The sequence below is a fragment of the Doryrhamphus excisus genome, linkage group LG4, assembly GCF_037039965.1.
Source record: "Doryrhamphus excisus strain RoL-2023G ecotype Guam linkage group LG4, RoL_Dexc_Guam_v1.1, whole genome shotgun sequence".
Lineage (NCBI taxonomy): Eukaryota > Metazoa > Chordata > Actinopteri > Syngnathiformes > Syngnathidae > Doryrhamphus > Doryrhamphus excisus.
The window spans coordinates 21,639,245-21,664,194 of NC_136360.1; the positions used below are offsets into that span (position 1 = coordinate 21,639,245).

Sequence of the window (24,950 nt, forward strand, 5' to 3'; positions counted from 1 at the left end):
AACATGTCCCAATTGCACATTTTCTGAAATTTTACAAAAATGTATATGTGAGATGGCACCCCTAAATCTCAATGGATTTCCTCAAAACTTTGCAGAAGACATTTTTATGTTCATTAGAAAAAAAATGAAATGCCAGCCAAATTGATATTATGAAATTAAAATTTCCCATTCAAATTTGATGCACCCTAATATATATATATTCATTCATTCATTTCCTCATATATTGCCCCAATAAAAGGCCACCCTGAAAGGTGCCATTTTGTCTCACAGCAAAATGCCACAGATGTCGCAAGCATAGCGGGAGCGTCCAGTCGACATGCTGACAGCAGGAATGTCAACCAGATCTGGTGCTCGTGCTTTGAATCTTCATTTTCCCACCGCAAGCCGATGGACAGGGATACCGTAATGAGATCCTGAGGCCCATCGTTGTTCCATACATCCATGAACATCACCTCATGTTTCAACAAGATAACGCATGGCCCCATGTTGCAAGGATCTGGACACAATTCTTGGAAGCTGAAAATGTCCCAGTTCTTGCATGGTCAGCATACTCACCGGAAATGTCACCCATTGAGCATGTTTGGGGTGTCTACCAGTTCCCACTGATATCCAGGAGTGGACCAACATTCCACAGGTCGCAATTGACAATCAGATAAACTGTATGTGTTGCACTGCATGAGGCAAATGGGAGTCCCTAGACCCCAAATAAAGCAACAAAAAAAAAAAAAAAATTCAGGGTGGCCTTTTATTGTAGCCAGTCTAAGGGCACACCTGTGCACTAATCATGGTGTCTGATCAGCATCTTGATGTGGCACACCAGTGAGGTGGGATGGATTATCTTAGCAAAGCAGAAGTGGTCACCATCAAATATTTTGACAGAATTGGGAACAATGTTTCAGAGAAACAGTAATATTGTTTATCTGGAATTAATTTTACATCTTTAAGTCCATCTCATGAAAAATGGGAACAAAAACAAAAGTGGTGCGTTTATATTTTTGTTGAGTATATATATATATATATATAAACACACACACATATGTACATACATAGTATATATACCATATTTTCTGGACTATAAGTCGCTCCGGAATATAAGTCGCACAATGCCAAAAATGCATAATTAGGTAAAAAAAAAAAAAAAAAAACATTTTTTTGGGTAATATATTTTCCAAACTACTTGACCAAAACAAACATTACGTCCTCTTGGAAGGCAAGTTCTAACAATAATAAAAGAATAAAACAAATTTAAGGGTTTTTTCATTTATAAGTCGCTCTGGAGTATAAGTTGCAGGAACAGCCAACCTATGAAAAAAAGTGTGACTTATTATTATATATATATATATTATATATTTTTGTATTATTTATATATTAATGAAATGTTTGCATGATTTCCATGTTGACAGAATAGTTATTTGTGTGTAAAGGGTGCAGACCAACATGCATACAGTGTGCATGTAAATGTATATAATGCGTATGTGGAGTACTGTATATCTTGTGAGCCGCATGCATTCATGTGAACAGAGCCGCTTCTGTCTTTATCTGCAACGGCCATGCCCCGTCCCCTCCCTCTTTTCAGCCTTAAACATACATTGTAGTAAAAAAATGACATTTTTTTGTAATATCTAAGTGTTACAGTGGCTTCAAAAGAAATCAACACGTCACACACGCCGACAGTTTATATTGCATGGCGCTCGCTAGGAAAACGAAAAGCGCAAGTTGTGTTTTTTTTTTTAAATAATTTCTGAAGGCTAAACTTGAATATAAGTGATAAAGTGAAAAAGAGTGTAAGAGTACATGCCGAGTACACAAGTACCTGACACAGTAACACAAGCGAGAGCTGCTACACGACAGACCGACAACATCCGGGCTAGTGAGCTCGCGCAGGAGAGGAATGGCGGCGGAGGTAAGTGGACGAAAACGAGGCTGGAGTCTCCCGGACGACCGGCTAACGAGGGCGGACGACGGCGCGGGTCGAGCCGGACTCGTTCGCGCATGTGTCGGCGGTTCGCTCGGGGAACTTAACGCGGGGCGAAACGTAGCAACGCGGGGGTTAAACATCGGGGAAGTGACGAAGGTGGGTGGGGGTGAAGAAATGGAGAAGCTCTCCGGCGTTTCGAGCCTCTTTCCGCGGCGTTAAAGATCCATTCCACCCCCCTCGCTCTCTCGCTGCCCTGGAGGGGAACCGAGCGGAGATAGCGAACAAAAGGCGGAGGGAGACGACACGGCCGTGCTCGAATGTTTTTCTCAAGTTTTCTCCACTGGAAAAAGTTGTCATTGTTAGTCTTTGTCGTGGTTTGTGGACATTTTGACTTATTTCCTTCTCCGCCGAGAGAGAGGAAGAGGCGTTCAGCACCAAGTGGCAGGAAAGCGCCCCTGGTCACGCACACTCACTTTCAGACACACTAGCAACTCCACTCAAGTTGTCCCAACAGGACATTTTCACCACATAAAACACCACCGAGGGACTAGTTCTTCCTGTGTGCAGTATAAAGTTGACTTTTTCCTACCCGTGTTGATTTATGGCCTAAAGCGGGGACTCAAACTCAACCCACTCGGGGGGCCACTGGAGGTAGTCGGGTTAGTATTCCACCAGGAAAGGATTTCTACCAGTATTACAGCCACACTGCCAAATCAGAGATTTGGAGAATAAAGTGGCAAATGTGCAAAAATAATAATATATATAATAATATATATGAAGTGGTGATATGACGTTTCATGGTGTCATACGTGTCACAGGGACAATAGAGCACATCTCTTCTCTTAAGGCCACAGCGTTTATTCATAATGTGGCAGCAAAACAGAGCAGTTGACTACAAACAGATTAGCATGTGTTAGCATCGTCTCAAAGCCCCCGAGGCTTCTCATGGCTGTCTCAGGCAATGCCTGTAACATTAAGTTACCACTTTTGATTTTAAACTCGGAACGTTACGACTTGATTCTCAAAATCTGCAATTATTTTCATACTTTGGTCTGAGACAGCTATGAAAAAGAGTCACTTATATGACCTTTGGCCTTGGTTAAAGGTCATATAAGGTCATCACTTTTCTTCTTGGAAATGTCTATGTGTGATGGAACCAACGTACTCAGGTGTTGAGACACATGCCCAGCGTGAAGCCTCTTTGGTAAAGCGAGAGGAGGAAATCAAACAGCAAAGTGGTTAATTGATTTATTGATTATTGTGACAGGCCTACCTGGAGGTAAGAAGGAATTGAACAAATAGGATTTGACCAAGTGTACTTGTTGATTAGTCCTAATGAAATATCATAACATGACTACGACCAGGAGAACCAGAGTATAGAGGGGGAGCGAGTCGCCTCCTGTGGCTCAGCAAGGTGCACTGTATTCGGGCACACGCTCTGAGCGGCCTGTGTGACGCCACGGAGGTCTCTGGCAAACCTTTTGCGTTTGCAAACGCCACGGTGCTGATAAGGCTGATAAGGGTTTTTTGTGTGCTGGATGGGTTTTTTTTACCCCCCCCTCATCACGGAGCATTTGGTTCAAAGTCCTTCCTTTTTAAAAAGAGTGTTTGTTTACAAGTGAGCTCAGGGGAAGACTAAGAAAGGCTTGATGATGTGATGCAACTTAGCAACTCGTCAGCTTCTTTTTACGCTTGTGGGGTATACCTTTACCCACAATGCATTGGCAGCTTGGCATGTTTGAGGAATTGAAACCCGACATTTCTCACCCCCCACGGGCTGGCCATCTTGACTGCCCAAGCTAATGACTTTTTCCCGTCCCGTGGAATTTTCCCGTGTGAGAGTCTGCTTCACATGCATGATGAGGTTGGTCATGTTTAACTTCCTGGTTCTGAGCCACCATGAGCACGATGACCTTGTGCATGACAAGGTTCGTACTCAGCTGCAACGTGTCTTTCAGACATTGCTGCTACTCCTCGCTAAAGATGCTAGCACACGCTGCTGTTGCGATCATGTAGGCCGCCAACATCAGAGAGTTTAGATACAGACAAGACAATCTGATACATGCTCTGGTTCTCATTGGGAGTGACCAGGATGGATAGGATCAGGAAGGAGTACATCAGAGGGACATTACATGTTAGAGGCCTTGGAGATAAAGTCAGACTGAGATGGTTGGGACATGTCCAGAGGAGAGATAGTGAATATATTGGTAGAAGAGCTGCCAGGTAGGAGGCGTAGAAGAAGACCAAAGAGGAAGTTGATGGATGTAGTGTCGGAGGACATGAAGGTAGTTGGTGTGATGGAGGACATTGATTTGCTGTGGCGACCTCTGAAGGCAAAAACCCAAAGAGTAAGAAGAAGAAGCTTGACATGCTAGGTCAGGGGTCGGCAACCTTTACTATCAAAAGAGCCATTTTACCCCCACGCTCACTAAAGGAAAATAGACTGGAGCATGGAGAACATAATTTATATGCAATATCTTATAACCGCTTGAAAGTTTGAATCTTTCTTAATTTGACCAGTTTTAACAGCAGAATGTTTCTCAAAGCATAAATGTAAGCCAGAGAAACCAAGAAGACAAAAGCATCTGTCCATGCTTTTCCACACGAGGGTCGCGGGGGGTTCTGCCGCTTATCCCAGATCTCTTCGGGCTTATTCTCTGAAATTATTTACTTTTTCAATACAAATTTTATCCCTAAATTTTTTTAGTTTTATTGTTCATCCTTCAATTTTCCAAAAAAATACAACTTTATTAGCTAAAAATGTCATCCGATACTTCTCTATATCACTATATTGACACTTACTATGGTACCCATTATGGCATTGGATGATCATATTACCGAGTACTTTGGTATGTGACAAAAAATTTAAAAAAAATTAAAAAACATTTAAAAATTAAAAAAATAAAAATATATATTTTTTAAAATGTAAAAAAATGAAAAAAATAAAGGCAAATTTAAAAAAATTAATAAAATAAATTTATAAATAAAATAAATTTGCTAAATACAAGGATGAAGAGTCTTGAACCAGTCATGATGTGCTATATATATCACTATATTGACACTTACTATGGTACCCATTATGGCATTGGATGATCATATTACCGAGTACTTTGGTATGTGACAACATTTTTTAAAAAAATTTTTAAAAAAATTAAAAAACATTTAAAAATTCAAAAATAAAAATAAAAAAAATTAAAAAAAATCAAAAATGTAAAAAAAATTAAAAAAATAAAGGCAAATTTAAAAAAATTAATAAAATAAATTTATAAATAAAATAAATTTGCTAAATACAAGGAGGAAGAGTCTTGAACCAGTCATGATGTGCTATATATATCACTATATTGACACTTACTATGGTACCCATTATGGCATTGGATGCTCATATCACCGAGTACTTTGGTATGTGACAAAAAATTACAAAAAAAATAAAATAAATTAAAAAACATTTAAAAATGAAAAAATAAAATAAAAAAAAATTAAAAATGTAAAAAAATGAAAAAAATAAAGGCAAATTTAAAAAAATTAACAAAATAAATTTATAAATAAAATACATTTGCTAAATACAAGGATGAAGAGTCTTGAACCAGTCATGATGTGCTATATATATCACTATATTGACACTTACTATGGTACCCATTATGGCATTGGATGCTCATATCACCGAGTACTTTGGTATGTGACAAAAAATTACAAAAAAATAAAATAAATTAAAAAACATTTAAAAATGAAAAAATAAAAATAAAATAAAAAAAAATTAAAAATGTAAAAAAATGAAAAAAATAAAGGCAAATTTAAAAAAATTAACAAAATAAATTTATAAATAAAATACATTTGCTAAATACAAGGATGAAGAGTCTTGAACCAGTCATGATGTGCTATATATATCACTATATTGACACTTACTGTGGTACCCATTATGGCATTGGATGCTCATATCACCGAGTACTACGGTACGAGGTGCATTATTAAAAAAAAACAAAAAAAAAAACCTTAAACTGTATTATGGAAAGCAGGAAGTGAACAAATGTAACAGTTACTGATTATAAAAGTACCAGATGGAGGGGTAGGATTTAATAAGCTTTGCTTCTTCCTACTCCTTTTTGGACATGTGGAACTGTGAACTGATTATGGGATACACTCAATTGGAATCTGATGCATGTTCAAATGAAATAAAACCATTACCATTAATTTTACCAATTTAAAAAACTTTACCATTTCAACTTTATGTTGCGAAAATGTTGTATTATTCCTCAGAATATTACAACATAGTCTGGTAAAATGACACCTATTTGTTGTTAGATACTTCATTTATGTAAAACTACTGCTGAATTTTCAATTTTTTATTTATTCGTTGACTTATTAAATTCAATTTTCCGATCGTGCTGTGGGCCACAGGCTGCAAATGGCTCCCAGGCCGCACTTTGGACACCCCTGTACTAGCTACCGCTATTTAAGAAAGGCGTGTACTGTCGCCACATCGTTATCATCTTGAAGCTATTAGCTATCTTCTGTCCAAATGTATTCACAAACCTCTCCAATGAAACACTTGCGTATTGTCGTCGTTAGCCATCCTTGGTAGCCATGCTCATAAGATGTAAACATGATATTTCTGACTTCCTGTCAGTGGTTTGAACCAGGAAGTAGCCTGCTGGCAAGCAACCCGATGGCCAGACACTGACCGCCGTTGTTTCTGCCCACAGGCGAGCCGTGGGCCTTTGGACCTGGCCACCGAGGTCGCAGCCCAGTTGAGATGGTGAGGTACGGCAATGAAGACGCTCGGCCGGAGAAGTAGGAGTTTTAACCGGAGTTGAAGGAGAGGCTCTCCTCATCCTGTGAAGATGGCAGCCCAACCCCAGACTGTACGCTCACCTTCTGTTATGGTGCTTGATGTCTCTGTGTCGGGTTTCCATTTATCATTGGGAGGATCTCATAGCTCAACTGACCAAATGTTTGGGTCACCTTTTCGCTGAGGAATGAAGGAAGTCTTCCTGAAGTAACTCTTCAGGTCTCCTTTCCTAATTCTTGTCTTGATGCAGGCCAGTGAGAACTTTGAGGACCTGCTGGCACTCTACAGCTACACCGTGTCTGATCCAGCCAAGCAGAACCGTCATGTTGCCGCCACTCTGCCGGACATGACTCTGGACAAGGTGAGATGGCCCCTGGTGTCTCCGCCGCATCCGTCTAAGCTTTGCTGTCATCTCCAGAAGCAGATAACTGAGGACCTCTTTGCTGGAGAAGACGGAGTAGAATCATCTGCTGATGATCTCACACCTTCAGTCACCTCCAACACCGCAGATCTGCTTCATCAACTGCCGGGTGAGTCGTACCCAAAGTGGACATTCTACTTAGTGGTTTAGGGTTTAGGGTAGGGTTAGGGTAAAGCAGGGGTCAGCCACCCACGGCTCCAGAGCCACATGTGGCTCTTCAGCCTCTTTGTTGTGGCTCCCTTTGCAATGCTCAAATATTTTTTTAACACCTGAAAATGCACGTTTTTGTATTGAGTTTTAAGAAATCCAACTTTGTGTGAGACCATGAATGAATCTTGAGTTCTGACTGCTGATTGGATGAGCAGATAGGATGCTGTTCAGTTCTCTCTCACACAGGAAAAGGCGAGAGGCGGGGTACACCCTGGACTGGTGGCCAGCCAATCACAGGGCACATATAGACAAACAACCATTCACACTCACATTCATACCTATGGACAATTTGGAGTGGCTAATTAACCTAGCATGTTTTTGGAATGTGGGAGGAAACCGGAGTACCCGGAGAAAACATGCAAACTCCACACAGAGATGGCCGAGGGTGGGGAAAGACAAAATAAGAAGCCAAAAAGTTACCACTTCCACACAAAATAGGAGGAGAACTCATTCATTCATTCTTTTTCTACCGCTTATCCTCACGAGGGTCGCGGGAGTGCTGGAGCCTATCCCAGCCTGTCTTAAGGCGAGAGGCGGGGTACACCCTGGACTGGTGGCCAGCCAATCACAGGGCACATATAGACAAACAACCATTCACACTCACATTCATACCTATGGACAATTTGGAGTCGCTAATTAACCTAGCATGTTTTTGGAATGTGGGAGGAAACCGGAGTACCCGGAGAAAACCCATGCATGCACGGGGAGAACATGCAAACTCCACACAGAGATGGCCGAGGGTGGGGAAAGACAAAATAAGAAGCCAAAAAGTTACCACTTCCACACAAAATAGGAGGAGAACTCATTCATTCATTCATTTTCTACCGCTTATCCTCATGAGGGTCGCGGGAGTCCTGGAGCCTATCCCAGCTGTCTTAAGGCGAGAGGCGGGGTACACCCTGGACTGGTGGCCAGCCAATCACAGGGCACATATAAACAAACAACCATTCACACTCACATTCATACCTATGGACAATTTGCAGTCGCTAATTAACCTAGCATGTTTATGGAATGTGGGAGGAAACCGGAGTACCCGGAGAAAACCCATGCATGCACGGGGAGAACATGGAAACTCCACACAGAGATGCCTGAGGGTGCAATCAAACTCGGGTCTCCTAACTGTGTGGCCTGCACGCTAACCACTCGACACCGTGCAGCCTCAGAGCTATTTGACATTTCTAAAAAAAAATAAAAGATCATTTTAAAAAAGCAGCGGCATGGGAACGTGTATGCTCCAGAGTAAACAAATCAGGTACGTTTATAGTAATTTACACGTACATTTATGTAACTTTATCTCCAATACTAGCAAGAGTACTCCATCGACTGGTCTTTTTGTATCTGAACTACTTTGATACCCCCAAATTCCCTCCAAATTTAGGGTTAGCGTATTTTAGCCTGGGTTAGGGTAGGGCGAGGGTTGGCAACCCGCGGCTCTAGAGCCTTATGTGGCTCTTTAGCGCCGCCCTAGTGGCTCCTTGGAGCTTTTTGAAAAATGTTTGAAAATGGAAAAAACGGGGAGGGAGATATATTTTTTGTTTTAATATGGTTTCTGTAGGCGGCTGTGTGATGGGCCATGGATCCCAAAGATCCCACATTGGGAGTGACCAGGATGGATAGGATCAGGAACAAATCCATTAGAGGGACATTGGAGATAAAGTCAGAGAGGCCAGACTAGACTAGACTGGTTGGGACATGTTCAGAGGAGAGATAGTCACTATATTGGTAGAAGGATGTTGCCAGGTAGGAGGCGTAGAGGACGGACAATTTGTAGTGGCCAATGAAGCTAGCATGTTTTTGGGATGTGGGAGAAAACCCACGCATGCACGGGAAGAACAAAGATGCCCAAACCCAAACTCTTCCAGACCTCCTGAGTGTGTGGCTAACATGCTAACCACTAGCCCCCCCCTAAATGAGCTATTCAGTATGTGAGTAAACCTTGCGATGTTTTCCTCTCCCAGCTGGCAAAGACACATTCGTCTGCTCATCGGACGAGGATTCGGACAATATATCTCTTCCCTCCAATGAAGAACACAAGGTTCACATCACAAATATTTTGGCACAGCAGAAGCGGCCTGACGTAGACTTAACTAATGTCCATGACGTCCTTCCTAGGAGATCCTGGTGGGTTCCATGTACCAGGCAACAGTCCCTCCACTCAACCCGTATACCTACCAGGAAGCAGGTACGTATGTAACACGTATGTTGTATGAATGGCAGCAGGTGCACACGTAGGTTCGTTTTATTTCATTGTTCTCCCTGTCAGGATTCCATGCCGGCATAGCTAGATGAAGAAAACAGGAAATAAATCATTTTCCGACCAATTGAGTGAAATTTAATAATTTCCCGCGACACACCCGATGATCTCTCACGGCCAGCAAACATGTGAATCTTTGCTCTAAACTCCTTATTTCTCCCCGTCGGGCACCCTGACTGTCCTGCTTCCTGTGGGTCCAGCCTACAACAGCGAGGACCAGTTGCTGTGGAGACCAGGACATCTTCCGCCGCAGGATGTGGAGGACTTCCTGTTGAGTGCACAGACCCCACATGGCCAGGAGGGGGCACATTGCAGACAACCGTGTTCCGGCACGGTCCGAGACAATGAACAGGTACATCCGAGGATTTGGCGCTCCTTGATTTGTCTTAATTGAAAGCTTTTGTGGTGTCCTGTACGTTGCCAGGCGCTGTATGAACTGGTCAAATGCAACTTCAATGCAGACGAGGCCCTGCGACGTTTACGCTTTAATGTGAAAGTGTGGAGTGGTAAGTTTCTTTTCCATGTAAAGCCTCGTTCACGCTTGCATGCACTTTGTCCCTGCAGTGGCACGCCATTTTGTGTAGCGATGGCGGGCCAGTGAGTAAATTCTTGGTAAATAGTGTTAAGTGTGTGGAAGTGCACAGGGCTGAATCTCAGTGTTGAACATGAAACATTTGTGGCCAACTAGCCGTGAATGCACCGCAAGCTCGGTGGGCGGGGCATATCCACTGCTACGTTCACATTGCAGGTCGATTTTTTTTTTTTTTTCAATTCATATTTTTCAAATGCTACCCAAGTTTTGTTGATATTTAGATATAAATTTTATACATATCCAATCTACTGTAGTCTGAGCAGTCAAGTCTGACCTGTAAGTCATGGAAAGGTGTCGTTACCGTGGTTACCGACTTGGAAAAAGGGACAATTTTAGGGAGTTTCACATGTCCTCCATGAACTCCTGTGGCCAAAATTCTTACCCTCTTTCTTACTGCACTATAGTATACTTATACTATACGATGAGTATACTCATACTATAGTATACTATACTATGAGTATACTTTTATACAACATTTTTTATCTACATATTTACATTCCTGAACCATGAATGACTAACAATGCTAACATGCTAATGTTATTATAATCATCACCTAGCATGATAGTGCTCAGTATCTGCTCAAGTTTATGCTCATGGAATTTGAACAAAAAATGCTAGTTTGCTCATGTTAGCTTGCTAGCAATGCTAACGTGTTAATGTTGGCATGCCAACACCTAGCATAATTTTGGGTAAATATGAAAATGGATAAAAATGATGCTCTGCTAATATCAGCATGCTAGCAATGCCAACATGCTAATGTAAGCATGCTAACATCTACCATGATACTGGTGTTTTTGTATGTGTCTACCCATAAAATGTTAGGATGCTAACGCCTGGCGTGATAAGGCTAAATGTCCTGAACAAGTGGAGCCACAACAAAATGGAGCCAAAGAAAGTTGTCATTGTCCGTATTTTGGTAAAGAAGTTGAGAAATATTATTGAATTCAAGAAATAACTCATGGCAAAACAGGAAGGTGGTGTCAATGTTGGTCTCGCTGCAACATCGTGTCTTTGGCAGCCGTCACATCTAATGTGAAGATCATACACAGGCAGTGGAGCTGACTTTCGGCTGGCAATGCTATAACATGCTAGTTGTTAGCATGCTAACATCAAAAAAGAAAACACTGTTATTCAAAGTTTATACCTTTTGAAAATACCAAAAAGCTAATGTGCTAATTTTAGAATGCTTCAAATGCTAACATGCTCGCTGTTGGCATGCTGACAATTAGCATAATGAAATAAAAATAATTAAAAAATTGTCTTGATGAAAGTTTATGTGTATGAATATAGTTTAACTTGTAAAGACTATGTAAGTTTATATCATTTGAAAATAGCACAAGGGCTAACTTGTTAGCATGTTAACATGCTTATGGTTACCATACTGGGACCCAACATAAAAACACTGTCTAAATGTTAGAACACTCACAATGCTAAAATTTTAGCATGTTAACTGTTAGCATGCTGACACCTAGCATAATAGTGCTTAATCTTGATGTAAGTATATGCCTATGAAAGTATCTTAACATCGTAACTGTTAGCATGCTAACACCTAACATAAAAACACTGTCAGTGTAAGTTTTTTCTTAAATAGCAAAAAGCGATCCTGCTAATTTTAGAAACGCTAACATGGTAGCTGTTAGCATGCTGACACCCAGTATAATAGCATATTATATATTATGCATAAGAAAATACTGTGGATTAACATGTTAACTGTTAGTATGCTAACACCTAACATGAAAACACTTTCTATTTAAGTTTATACCCCTTAACATTAGCAAAATGGCTAACATGCTAACATTGTGTTAGCATACTAACACCTACAATTAAAAACACTGTCAGTGTAAATATTTTTGAAAATAGCAAAAAGCGATCCTGCTAATTTTAGAATGCCAGAAACGCTAACATGGTAGCTGTTAGCATGCTGACACCCAGTATAATAGCTCTTAGTCTTGATATAAGTTCATGCATAAGAAAATACTGCGGATTAACATGTGAACTGTTAGTATGCTAACACCTAACATGAAAACACTTTCTATTTAAATTTATACCCCTTAACATTAGCAAAAAGGCTAACATGCTAACATTGTGTTAGCATACTAACACCTACAATTAAAAACACTGTCAGTGTAAATATTTTTGAAAATAGCAAAAAGCGATCCTGCTAATTTTAGAATGCCGGAAACGCTAACATGGTAGCTGTTAGCATGCTGACACCCAGTATAATAGCTCTTAGTCTTGATATAAGTTCATGCATAAGAAAATACTGCGGATTAACATGTGAACTGTTAGTATGCTAACACCTAACATGAAAACACTTTCTATTTAAATTTATACCCCTTAACATTAGCAAAATGGCTAACATGCTAACATTGTGTTAGCATACTAACACCTACAATTAAAAACACTGTCAGTGTAAATATTTTTGAAAATAGCAAAAAGCGATCCTGCTAATTTTAGAATGCCAGAAACGCTAACATGGTAGCTGTTAGCATGCTGACACCCAGTATAATAGCTCTTAGTCTTGATATAAGTTCATGCATAAGAAAATACTGCGGATTAACATGTGAACTGTTAGTATGCTAACACCTAACATGAAAACACTTTCTATTTAAATTTATACCCCTTAACATTAGCAAAATGGCTAACATGCTAACATTGTGTTAGCATACTAACACCTACAATTAAAAACACTGTCAGTGTAAATATTTTTGAAAATAGCAAAAAGCGATCCTGCTAATTTTAGAATGCCGGAAACGCTAACATGGTAGCTGTTAGCATGCTGACACCCAGTATAATAGCTCTTAGTCTTGATATAAGTTCATGCATAAGAAAATACTGCGGATTAACATGTGAACTGTTAGTATGCTAACACCTAACATGAAAACACTTTCTATTTAAATTTATACCCCTTAACATTAGCAAAATGGCTAACATGCTAACATTGTGTTAGCATACTAACACCTACAATTAAAAACACTGTCAGTGTAAATATTTTTGAAAATAGCAAAAAGCGATCCTGCTAATTTTAGAATGCCAGAAACGCTAACATGGTAGCTGTTAGCATGCTGACACCCAGTATAATAGCTCTTAGTCTTGATATAAGTTCATGCATAAGAAAATACTGCGGATTAACATGTGAACTGTTAGTATGCTAACACCTAACATGAAAACACTTTCTATTTAAATGTATACCCCTTAACATTAGCAAAATGGCTAACATGCTAACATTGTGTTAGCATACTAACACCTACAATTAAAAACACTGTCAGTGTAAATATTTTTGAAAATAGCAAAAAGCGATCCTGCTAATTTTAGAATGCCAGAAACGCTAACATGGTAGCTGTTAGCATGCTGACACCCAGTATAATAGCTCTTAGTCTTGATATAAGTTCATGCATAAGAAAATACTGCGGATTAACATGTGAACTGTTAGTATGCTAACACCTAACATGAAAACACTTTCTATTTAAATTTATACCCCTTAACATTAGCAAAATGGCTAACATGCTAACATTGTGTTAGCATACTAACACCTACAATTAAAAACACTGTCAGTGTAAATATTTTTGAAAATAGCAAAAAGCGATCCTGCTAATTTTAGAATGCCAGAAACGCTAACATGGTAGCTGTTAGCATGCTGACACCCAGTATAATAGCTCTTAGTCTTGATATAAGTTCATGCATAAGAAAATACTGCGGATTAACATGTGAACTGTTAGTATGCTAACACCTAACATGAAAACACTTTCTATTTAAATTTATACCCCTTAACATTAGCAAAATGGCTAACATGCTAACATTGTGTTAGCATACTAACACCTACAATTAAAAACACTGTCAGTGTAAATATTTTTGAAAATAGCAAAAAGCGATCATGCTAATTTTAGAATGCCAGAAACGCTAACATGGTAGCTGTTAGCAAAAATGATGCTCTGCTAATATCAGCATGCTAGCAATGCCAACATGCTAACGTAAGCGTGCTAACATCTACCATGATACTGGTGTTTTTGTATGTGTCTACCCATAAAATGTTAGGATGCTAACGCCTGGCGTGATAAGGCTAAATGTCCTGAACAAGTGGAGCCACAACAAAATGGAGCCAAAGAAAGTTGTCATTGTCCGTATTTTGGTAAAGAAGTTGAGAAATACTATTGAATTCAAGAAATAACTCATTGTGCGTAAGCAGAACGCCAACAGTGCGCAGACTAATCTTCAGGTTTTTCAAGTTTATTGTTTGCATCATTTTGCTGATTTTGTTAGTCTTTCTTGTTCTGCAGAAGAGCTGTGCGGCTGGAGTGAGGAGGAGTGTAGGAATTTTGAGCATGGCTATAAAGTTTACGGGAAAAACTTCCATCTCATTCAGGCTAATAAGGTGAGTGTTGAAAAGATGTTTATCCCACACGAATAAAGTCATAGCATGATGACAAAAAGAAAGTGTTGTTTTTGTCGATAACTGCATATAATTTTTTTGCATAGCTATGCGGCTTGGTTAAAAAATGTCAACATGGCCCCTCCGTCCTTTGATTTTTCAGTAACACTTAATCAAAAAAAGGTTGGACACCCCTGGTATAAATATAACTCTTTCACGTTATTCCAATGTCTGTCCCGCCGCCTACAGTATAAACATAATGTGGCCTCATAGATGGCTTCCAAACCCTTCCTCATCCCGTGTAGGCGTAACCAGCATGGCTTCTTCTCCACCCAGGTACGAACCCGCTCTGTGGGGGAGTGTGTGGAGTATTACTACATGTGGAAGAAGTCTGAGCGCCACGAGTTATTCACTCAGCAAGCCACCAGGATCACTCGCAAGAAGTACACCTTGCAGTCGGGGAGCATGTGAGTTCTAACGCATCCTTGTCTGACCCGTCCTTATCCGGTCCAAGAAGTCCTACAGCATTGGTTCCCCCTTTGGGGATCTGACGGGGTGTCATGTACTTACTACACACACACACTCCAAGAACTATATTTTATACTGTGTATACTTTATTACTTTGTGTACTAGGTGCTACTTGTGTTCAAAATAACTTAAGTTCTGAATGGACTTGGATAAAACATTCAGTAATTGTCGGAAATAGGAATATGGAAGAACTGAATACATTTTGGGGGTGATCCGGATCACCGTCTGAATCCAGGAATTTTTCCTTGTGAGATCAGACCATTTTCAACATTTGTGCATACATATATACTCCAACTCCACAAAAAATGGTCAGAGCACTTGATTTGCTAGGTGTTAGCATGCTAACGTTAGCATACTAGTATTTTTTTTTTGCCATTGTCATGGGTAAACACATATAAAACAGATGTTATGCTAATATTAGCATAGTGGCATTATTAATTTTTTCGCGGGTAGTCACAAATATGAACACTTAGTTTAGCACATTCATTAAAGGTGTTAGCATGCTAACACTGCCAGCATACTGAAATTAGCAATTTCAGACATTTTCACAGCTACACACTATTATGCTAGGTGTTAGCTTGCTAATATTGAGATGCTAGATTTGCTAGCTTGCTAACATGAGTATACTATAGTATACTGCACTATACGATGAGTATACTTTTACGATACTGTAGTATATACTATAGTATACTTCATGAACATGGATTTAGCACTATATTGCTAGGTGGTAGCCTATGGTAATATTATCATGTTAGCATGATAACAACATGATAAAAACATTCTCAGCATTTTTAGAGGTACTTAGACAAACACTTAGTGCTATTATGCTAGGAGTTAGCATGCGAACGTTAGCATGTTACCATTCGCTACCATAGCATGGAAAATACAGTAAACCTTTTTTGTCCTTGCAGGTACAGTTTTGCTTGTTTTTGCTCATAACTTTGGTTGTGTTACTCCTTCTGGCATGATTTGTCAGTGAAAAGAAACTTTACTTTAACTGTCCTGGAGGCTAATGGATAAGAAGATTCATCCTGACCTCCTGTCCTGTATTACCTGCTGCAGGGAAGAAGGAGACCAGGACGGGGATGCTGGTGACACAGAGGGGAGCAATAATTCCGCTGCCATATTGTCACGCAGCTCCACTGTCTCCGGAAAGCTGGTGACCCCTTTACCTCCGCCGTCGAACCTGGAACTGGACAAACCAGGTGAACAACTGAATAAGAAACACCATAATAATGTAGAACATTTGGAAGAGTACTTTTTTTACCGTACCGGGTTCCAGCTGACCCACACTCTCATACTGCAACCACACATACTGGACTTGTTCGGCCTTGAGGACCCTGTGTGTGCCTGGACTTGTATTGTACATGTTATCATTCATAACCGGCAGGTTTATGATACATTAGGGCTGTCAAATATAGCAGGCTAATGGCAGAAACTCATTTATTTCATTCATTATGTGAATATTTTTCACGTCATTAATGCATCAAGCCACATGACTCGATGTGACGGTGTCTGGCGTTCTTGAATAACTTTACTCTGACATAAAAACATCAGCAGCAGTGGTGTGGAAAAGTGTTTGCTTCTTCCTGGTTTCTTATTTTTAGCATGTTTCTCACACTCCAATGTTTCAGTTCATCAAACAAACAAAACACAACTCAACACTTTATGCAGTTTTAAAATGAAACTTCTTATTGTTAAGGAAGAAAAAAAACCTCCAAAGTGAAAGTGTGAAAGCCCCAATGTGTTCAATCATAACATAACAGAGATGAATTGAGTTATAAAGCCATTTCTAAAGCTTTGGGACTCCAGCTAACCACAGTGAGAGCCATTATCCTTCCCAGGAGCGGCCGGTCAAACAAAATGTTAATGTCGGTGTTCATGACTCCACCGTAAGAAAGACACTGAAGCACTGCTGAACAAGAAGAACATTAAGGCTGGTCTCCATTTGGCCAGAAAACATCTTCATGATCCCCAAGACCTTTGGGAAAATACTCTGTGGTTGAACCTTTTGGAAGGTGTGTGTCCCATTCCATGTGGCATGAGAGGAAAAAGGAGTCAAACATGGTGGTGGTAGTGTGATGGTCTGCTGAATCCTATTTAGATGCTGTGGCATGACCTTCAAAAGTCCTTGATGCTGGAAAAGCCTCCAATGTGGCTGAATGACAACAATTCCTCCACAGCTGGAAGAGACTCATTGCAAGTTATCATAAAAGGCTTGGTTGCACTTGTTGCCGCTAAGGGTGGCACAGCTACTTATTAGCTTTAGGCTAATAATTTTCTCCATTCATCATAAAAGGTTTCATTTAAAAACTGCATTTTGAGTTCAGTTGTGTTGTCATGACTAATATTTACATTTCTTTGATGGTCTGAAATATTGAAGTGTGATAAGTCATGAAAAAGTGACTTTCGGCGTGTAAATGGTAAATAATATCTCCTCCAGAAGGTAGTCGGCTGTTTTCATCCTTCTGTATGTAAAACATTTCCACACCACATCAGATACATTTTCATCTGCAGTTATCGTATACGTATTTTCTGTTACATGCCTTATTTCAATCACACGCTTTATGTCTTGTTTTGAATCATCTTCTGTTCTGTTAATCATTTTTTGCATCTTTCCCCTCCATGATGTGTCGTGTTTGACGTCTGTCTGCATGCATGCATGGTTCCCACCTTTTTGACGCGGGTCTGCAGAGGAGGAGGGTCGACCCCGGCGCAGACGGACTCCCCGCTTTCACTTAAAGCCGTGACCCTGATGCTGTCAGGGCGCAGAAAGCAGGTTGCGCCTGCAGGTAAAGAAAGAGGGAGGGTCCGTCACAGTAGATCCAGGGATTGCGTGCACAGACAACCACAAGTCACTGAGACTTCGCGTTACAACCCCCCCCCCCCCCAAATAATAAATAAATAATCAATGAATGAACTAGAAAAGAACTCGGAAAACGCAGACCTCCACCAAGCGCCATACTGCGCCCTATAATGCGTACTGTGATTTACAGCATAAATATTAGTCCAACATTTTTTATCTACATATTTACATTCCTGAACCATGAATGACTAACAATGCTAACATGCTAATGTTATTATAATCATCACCTAGCATGATAGTGCTCAGTATCTGCTCAAGTTTATACTCATGGAATTTGAACAAAAAATGCTAGTTTGCTCATGTTAGCTTGCTAGCAATGCTAACGTGTTAATGTTGGCATGCCAACACTTAGCATAATTTTGGGTAAATATGAAAATGGATAAAAATGATGCTCTGCTAATATCAGCATGCTAGCAATGCCAACATGCTAACGTAAGCATGCTAACATCTACCATGATACTGGTGTTTTTGTATGTGTCTACCCATAAAATGTTAGGATGCTAACGCCTGGCATGATAAGGCTAAATGTCCTGAACAAGTGGAGCCACAACAAAATGGAGCCAAAGAAAGTTGTCATTGTCCGTATTTTGGTAAAGAAGTTGAGAAATATTATTGAATTCAAGAAATAACTCATGGCAAAACAGGAAGGTGGTGTCAATGTTGGTCTCGCTGCAACATCGTGTCTTTGGCAGCCGTCACGTCTAATGTGAAGATCATACACAGGCAGTGGAGCTGACTTTCGGCTGGCAATGCTATAACATGCTAGTTGTTAGCATGCTAACATCAAAAAAGAAAACACTGTTATTCAAAGTTTATACCTTTTGAAAATACCAAAAAGCTAATGTGCTAATTTTAGAATGCTTCAAATGCTAACATGCTCGCTGTTGGCATGCTGACAATTAGCATAATGAAATAAAAATAATTACAAAATTTGTCTTGATGAAAGTTTATGTGTATGAATATAGTTTAACTTCCTAACTCCTAAGGCTAACACCTAACATGTAAAGACTATGTAAGTTTATATCATTTGAAAATAGCACAAGGGCTAACTTGTTAGCATGTTAACATGCTTATGGTTACCATACTGGGACCCAACATAAAAACACTGTCTAAATGTTAGAACACTCACAATGCTAACATTTTAGCATGTTAACTGTTAGCATGCTGACACCTAGCATAATAGTGCTTAATCTTGATGTAAGTATATGCACATGAAAGTATCTTAACATCGTAACTGTTAGCATGCTAACACCTAACATAAAAACACTGTCAGTGTAAGTTTTTTTTTTAAATAGCAAAAAGCGATCCTGCTAATTTTAGAAACACTAACATGGTAGCTGTTAGCATGCTGACACCCAGTATAATAGCATATTATATATTATGCATAAGAAAATACTGTGGATTAACATGTTAACTGTTAGTATGCTAACACCTAACATGAAAACACTTTCTATTTAAATTTATACCCCTTAACATTAGCAAAATGGCTAACATGCTAACATTGTGTTAGCATACTAACACCTACAATTAAAAACACTGTCAGTGTAAATATTTTTGAAAATAGCAAAAAGCGATCCTGCTAATTTTAGAATGCCAGAAACGCTAACATGGTAGCTGTTAGCATGCTGACACCCAGTATTATAGCTCTTAGTCTTGATAGTTTATGCATAAGAAAATACTGCGGATTAACATGTGAACTGTTAGTATGCTAACACCTAACGTGAAAACACTTTCTATTTAAGTTTATACCCCTTGACATTAGCAAAAAGGCTAACATGCTAACATTGTGTTAGCATACTAACACCTAAAATTAAAAACACTGTCAGTGTAAGTTTTTTTTGATAATAGCAAAAGCGATCCCGCTAATTTTAGAATGCCAGAAACGCTAACATGGTAGCTGTTAGCATGTTAAATACTGTGGATTAACATGTTAACATGTTAGTATGCTAACACCTCACATGAAAACAAGTTTATACTCCTTGACATTAGCAAAAAGGCTAACAAGCTAACATGGTGTTAGCATACTAACACCTAAAATGAAAAAGTTTACATCACTGATTTTTTTATAACCAAATTTGAAAATGGCAAAATACGTAGCTAACATGCTAATGTTAGACTGCTGGCAAGGCAATGTAAGTTTATACCCATAAAAATGCTAATATGTTAACTTTAGCAGGCTAGCAACTCTGACGTGCTAGCTGTTAGCATGAGAACACCTAAAATACAAGGTAAATTGTCTGAAATATGTTTATTATCTGTGGTTATAGCTACAATATTGGGAAATATTGGTGGATATAGGGGTGTTATTTCATGTCTAGAGTACTCCAATAATGTTAAAAAGCATATTTAGAAGGTGGCAAACAGGTTTTCTATGCCATAACTACCAAAACATTACATTTATAAAGAAGTCCATTTTGTGCGATGCTGTACGTGATGCGTGACGTTTTCTTATCCAGATGAAGAACTGCTGACGGGGCTGTGTGGCGACGGATGTCCTCAGAACCTGCTCGCCCGCCGCTTCCCTCCATCTGCAGATGAGAGGGATTTCCTCCCAGGCGGTTGTTGTCCCGCAGGTTCAGTCCAGCTGGAGCAGCAGTGCGCCTGCGAGGACCTCCTGACCTGCCGGGACCATCATCGCCCTCCGGGCTTCTTCCAGTTCCACGTGAGTGACGGTCCTTTTGTTCCTGAGGAGGCCGACTGCGGAGCGGCAGGAGACGTGACTGATCCCGGGTGGGACTTCACCTGCCATGGGCCTTCTCTGCCCCACCTACTGACTTCCTGTCCGGCCTCTCTGCCCCTCCCGTCCGGCGATGGCACTTGGAATAATCCAAATTGACTTTGAATCCCTTGTAACAGTAACCAGAACAAAAAGTACACTCAATACTCCGGCATTCCGGCGCATTGAAGCAATAAGAGCGAGACACGTTTCAGCACGCAAAGATCACTTTATTCCCACCCCAAACATCCTCCATCCGCTCCCTGTTGTCGCTTTCCCGTCCTCCTTCCTCTTTAGTGCCACTCAGCAGGTGTAGCCAGATTAGCAGATTGTGATCACATCATAGTCCACATCAGGCTGGCCTTGACAGCGCTGACTCACGAGATCGGAATTTCTCCCGATGTTGGCGTCCGGTGTCATCTTCACATGCATTCCTTCTTTTTTAGCACAGATTAATTACACTAAATGTACCCCATCCAATCCAGATGACACAGTATCTAGTAAAGTGGCTTTCTAGATTATGAAGTGGATTAGGACAGAATAGGATTCATCTTTGGTATAAAAGGGATACACGCAGGTTCCATCCTGGGATATACACTTGATTGGCCCGGATTATAACCATGCCCAGAATGCATATTCAGGGTATGAATTTGACTCATCCAGATTATACACAGCATTAGACTGGACTAGCCCAGATTAGGATCCCAGAGTCCTTGAGTTTATACCCCGAACTAACCTAGACTACCCGAGGATATATTCTACCATATAAACGAGGACAGGCATTGAGATTATATGCTGTGATATAAACCTCACCAGTCTAAATTAAACTACTAGACCAGATTATAATCTTGGGGTTTAGATTTATACACAGATTTCAACTGGCCAGGGTATAGATTTGACAGGCCCAAATTATATCAGGACTTAGTCTGAACAACCCCGCAGAAAAGTTCTGGGTAAAACCATGCAGTGTCAAATTAACTAGCCAGACTCGGGATTAAACTGCATTTGCCCAGATTATAGTCCTAGTGCGTACATTTGAATGGAGTGGATTATACCTGGTCTTAATCTGGACTAGCCTGTAATACAACTTGAGGATCTGCGATATAAATGTCACTATGCCCAGGATTAAACTGGAGTAGCCCAGATTATAGAACCAGGTCATAAACCTGACTGGACCAGATACTAATCGGCTTTAATCTGCAGTCACAACATGAGGACTTGCAATACGAATATCACAAGGCCAGTTTTAACCCAGGATTAAACTGGACTAGCTGAGATTATGGCCCAAGGGTGTAAATTTGACTGGACTAGGATGACATTTGGGGTTAATCTAGGCTCGTCTTTCATACATTTTGAGGAACGGAAATATAAATGTCACTAGGTCGGACTACACCCAGGATTAAACTGGACCGTTTGAGATTATGGTCCTGGGCTGTAAATTTGACTGGACTAGGATGACATTTGGATTTAGTAATCTGGACTAGTCTTTCATACAATCTAAGGAACTGCAATATAATCACTAAATCGTATCGTACCCAGGATTAAACTGGACTAGCCCAGATTATAAATCCAGGGCATAAACCTGACTGGGCTAGATTGTGATTAATCTGGACAAATCTGCTATCCCAACCTGAGGACCTGCAATATAAACGTCACTAAAAACTGAACTAGCCCAGATTATAGTCCTGGGCTAGGGCTAGTCTCTCATACAATTTGAGGAACTGCCCACTAGGATGGTCTGTACCCAGGATTAAACTGGACTAGCCCAGATTATAAATCCAGGGCTAGGGCTAGTCTCTCATACAATTTGAGGAACTGCCCACTAGGATGGTCTGTACCCAGGATTAAACTGGACTAGCCCAGATTATAGTCCTGGGCTAGGGCTAGTCTCTCATACAATTTGAGGAACTGCCCACTAGGATGGTCTGTACCCAGGATTAAACTGGACTAGCCCAGATTATAGTCCTGGGCTAGGGCTAGTCTCTCATACAATTTGAGGAACTGCCCACTAGGATGGTCTGTACCCAGGATTAAAATGAACTAGCCCAGATTATAGTCCTGGGCTAGGGCTAGTCTCTGTTACAATTTGAGGAACTGCCCACTAGGATGGTCTGTACCCAGGATTAAACCGGACTAGCCCAGATTATAAATCCAGGGCATAGACCTGACTGGGCTAGATTGTGATTAATCTGGACAAATCTGCCATCCCAATCTGAGGACCTGCAATATAAACGTCACTAAAACCAGACTCTGCCCAGGATTAAACTGAACTAGCCCAGATTATAGTCCTGGGCTAGGGCTAAGTCTCTGTTACAATTTGAGGAACTGCCCACTAGGCTGGTCTGTACCCAGTATTAAACCGGACTAGCCCAGATTATAAATCCAGGGCATAAACCCGACTGGGCCAGATACTACAGCATTCCAGATTATAATTGGAGTTAATATGAACAAATCTGCAGTCACAACTTGAGGACCTAGACCGGTCTATACACAGGATTAAACTGGATTTGCTCAGGTTTTGGTCCTGGGGTATAAATTTGACTGGACCAAGGATGCCATTTGGGGTTAATCTGGGCTAGTCTGTAATATAAACATCACTAGGCCGGTCTGTGCCGAGGTTTAAATTGGACTAGCACAGATTATAGTGCCAGGGCGTAAATTTGATTATATTTAATCTGTACTAGCGATAAATTGTACAAACCTGTCGTGTACCCTGCAATATAGAGGAAGAATCACTAATCCAGACTACGGCCAAGATTGAATTGGATTAAAAAAAAAAAAGACTTGAGCGCATGAATAAATTAATCCCATTTGTTGTCTTTTTTAATCCAATAAAACTTAAAATGCTTAAAATTTCATGAGAATTTCCATCAACATTTTTGGATGTGATATTTGAATCTGCCGAACAAACCTGAATGTTTTCAGAATTTTTATTTTTTCGGTCCCGATCCATATTTGGTTCTTGTGATATCGTGATGTAAAGCAAACATTTCAGGGAACAGGATGTTGCTTGTTTGTGTCAATCTTCTATTTATTTGTTTGTTTGTTTATTTTTTGTCCTTCTCGGCAAATATTTCACATCTTTCTTTCTAAAGACGAGTGGATGCTTCCGGACAAGACCATGTGGTTTTTTTTTTCTTTTTACTTTTTGACTTTTTGTTGTCATGTACTGCTTCAATTGTTGAATTAATTATTATATTTTGTAAAAAAAAAAACAAATAAATAAAATAAAGAATCAAACTGTTTTGGAATATTGATGTTTTTCACAGCTATTTACATAGTAGAAATTATTTCCTAATACATGAATGTCAAATTCATTCTATTTTATACGCTGGCGACAGCCTGCAATGACTAGAAATAGCCGGAAGGGGGCAGAAAATGCTCGCGAATGCTTTCCTGCTTTGTCCGCTGAAAATTTGACTTCCATTTGGTTTTTTTTTCCCAAAGTTCCAATGTTTTTTTCTTCAATTTATCTGTTAACATGCTAACATCTACTATAAAAACACTGTTTAAACTCATTTATACCTTTTGAAAATATCAAAATAACATTCTATTTTTAACATTTTATAATGTTAGCAGTTACCATCCATCCATTTTCTACTGCTTATCCTCAGCCTATCCCGGCTGTCATGTGGCGAGAGGCAGGGTACCCTGGACTGGACTGGTGGCCATCCAATCACATAATTAAAAAAGTAAAAAAGTAATAATATGACATTTTCAGAATAAAGTCATACATTTACAAAGATGTATTACTTTTTTTTGTAATTTTGCAACTTTATTCTTGTACAGTTACAACTTTATTGTCATACCTTTATGACTTTATTTCTTGCAAAATTATAACCATTTTTCTCATGAATTAACTTTTTATTTTAATAAATCAATAAATTTCATTCTTGGAAATGTACGACTTTATTCTCATACATTTATGTTTTTTTTAAATTATTTTTTTACATTTATTTATTTTTTTCTCTGAAATTTACGACCTCAGCTATGTAAATTAATGACTTTTACTCAAAATTTGTTTCTAAAAAATTCATGACCTTATTTTCTCAATTGTATTACTTTTTTTAATTTACGGCTTTAGTCTCATTAAAAAAAATTCTCATTTATTAAAATCAATTACAACTTTATTCTCACAATATTACGACTTTTTTTTCTTTTGTTATGACTTTTTTTTCTTTTGTTACGACTTAAATCTCATACATTTACTGTTTGATTTATTGCAAATTTATGACCCAAATAAAATACACTTTTTTCTCAGAAATTTACACATTTATGAGTTTTTTTTGC

At 39.5% G+C, this 24,950-nt stretch overlaps 1 protein-coding gene across 4 annotated transcripts; it reads left to right on the forward strand.

Annotated features, from left to right (window-relative positions):
- Positions 1 to 1,772: 1,772 nt before the first annotated feature.
- Positions 1,773 to 23,887, forward strand: mier2 (mesoderm induction early response 1, family member 2). 4 transcript variants are annotated; one of them, XM_058074360.2, is made up of 13 exons: positions 1,773 to 1,903; positions 6,619 to 6,798; positions 6,955 to 7,065; positions 7,123 to 7,234; positions 9,294 to 9,370; positions 9,448 to 9,517; positions 9,790 to 9,941; positions 10,014 to 10,095; positions 14,459 to 14,553; positions 14,887 to 15,017; positions 16,141 to 16,283; positions 17,773 to 17,870; positions 20,401 to 20,541. In XM_058074360.2, the coding sequence occupies exons 2-12, from the start codon at positions 6,757 to 6,759 to the stop codon at positions 17,826 to 17,828; spliced, it is 1,071 nt and encodes a 356-aa protein (XP_057930343.2). In that variant the 5' UTR covers positions 1,773 to 1,903; positions 6,619 to 6,756; the 3' UTR covers positions 17,829 to 17,870; positions 20,401 to 20,541. The 4 variants fall into 4 exon arrangements, with proteins under 4 accessions (XP_057930343.2, XP_078646489.1, XP_078646490.1 ...); XM_078790363.1 differs by lacking the exon at positions 17,773 to 17,870 and having other exon boundaries at positions 6,619 to 6,777; positions 20,401 to 23,887; XM_078790364.1 differs by lacking the exon at positions 17,773 to 17,870 and having other exon boundaries at positions 6,619 to 6,777; positions 7,126 to 7,234; positions 20,401 to 23,887.
- Positions 23,888 to 24,950: the final 1,063 nt, after the last annotated feature.

Bases quoted from the DNA above. Each gene is read 5' to 3' on its own strand.
- mier2 (XM_078790363.1), top strand. From the start codon at position 6,757: ATGGCAGCCCAACCCCAGACT. The intron at 9,942-10,013 runs GTACATCCGAGG...GTACGTTGCCAG, and splicing joins CGGTCCGAGACAATGAACAG to GCGCTGTATGAACTGGTCAA. The intron at 15,018-16,140 runs GTGAGTTCTAAC...TACCTGCTGCAG, and splicing joins ACCTTGCAGTCGGGGAGCAT to GGAAGAAGGAGACCAGGACG.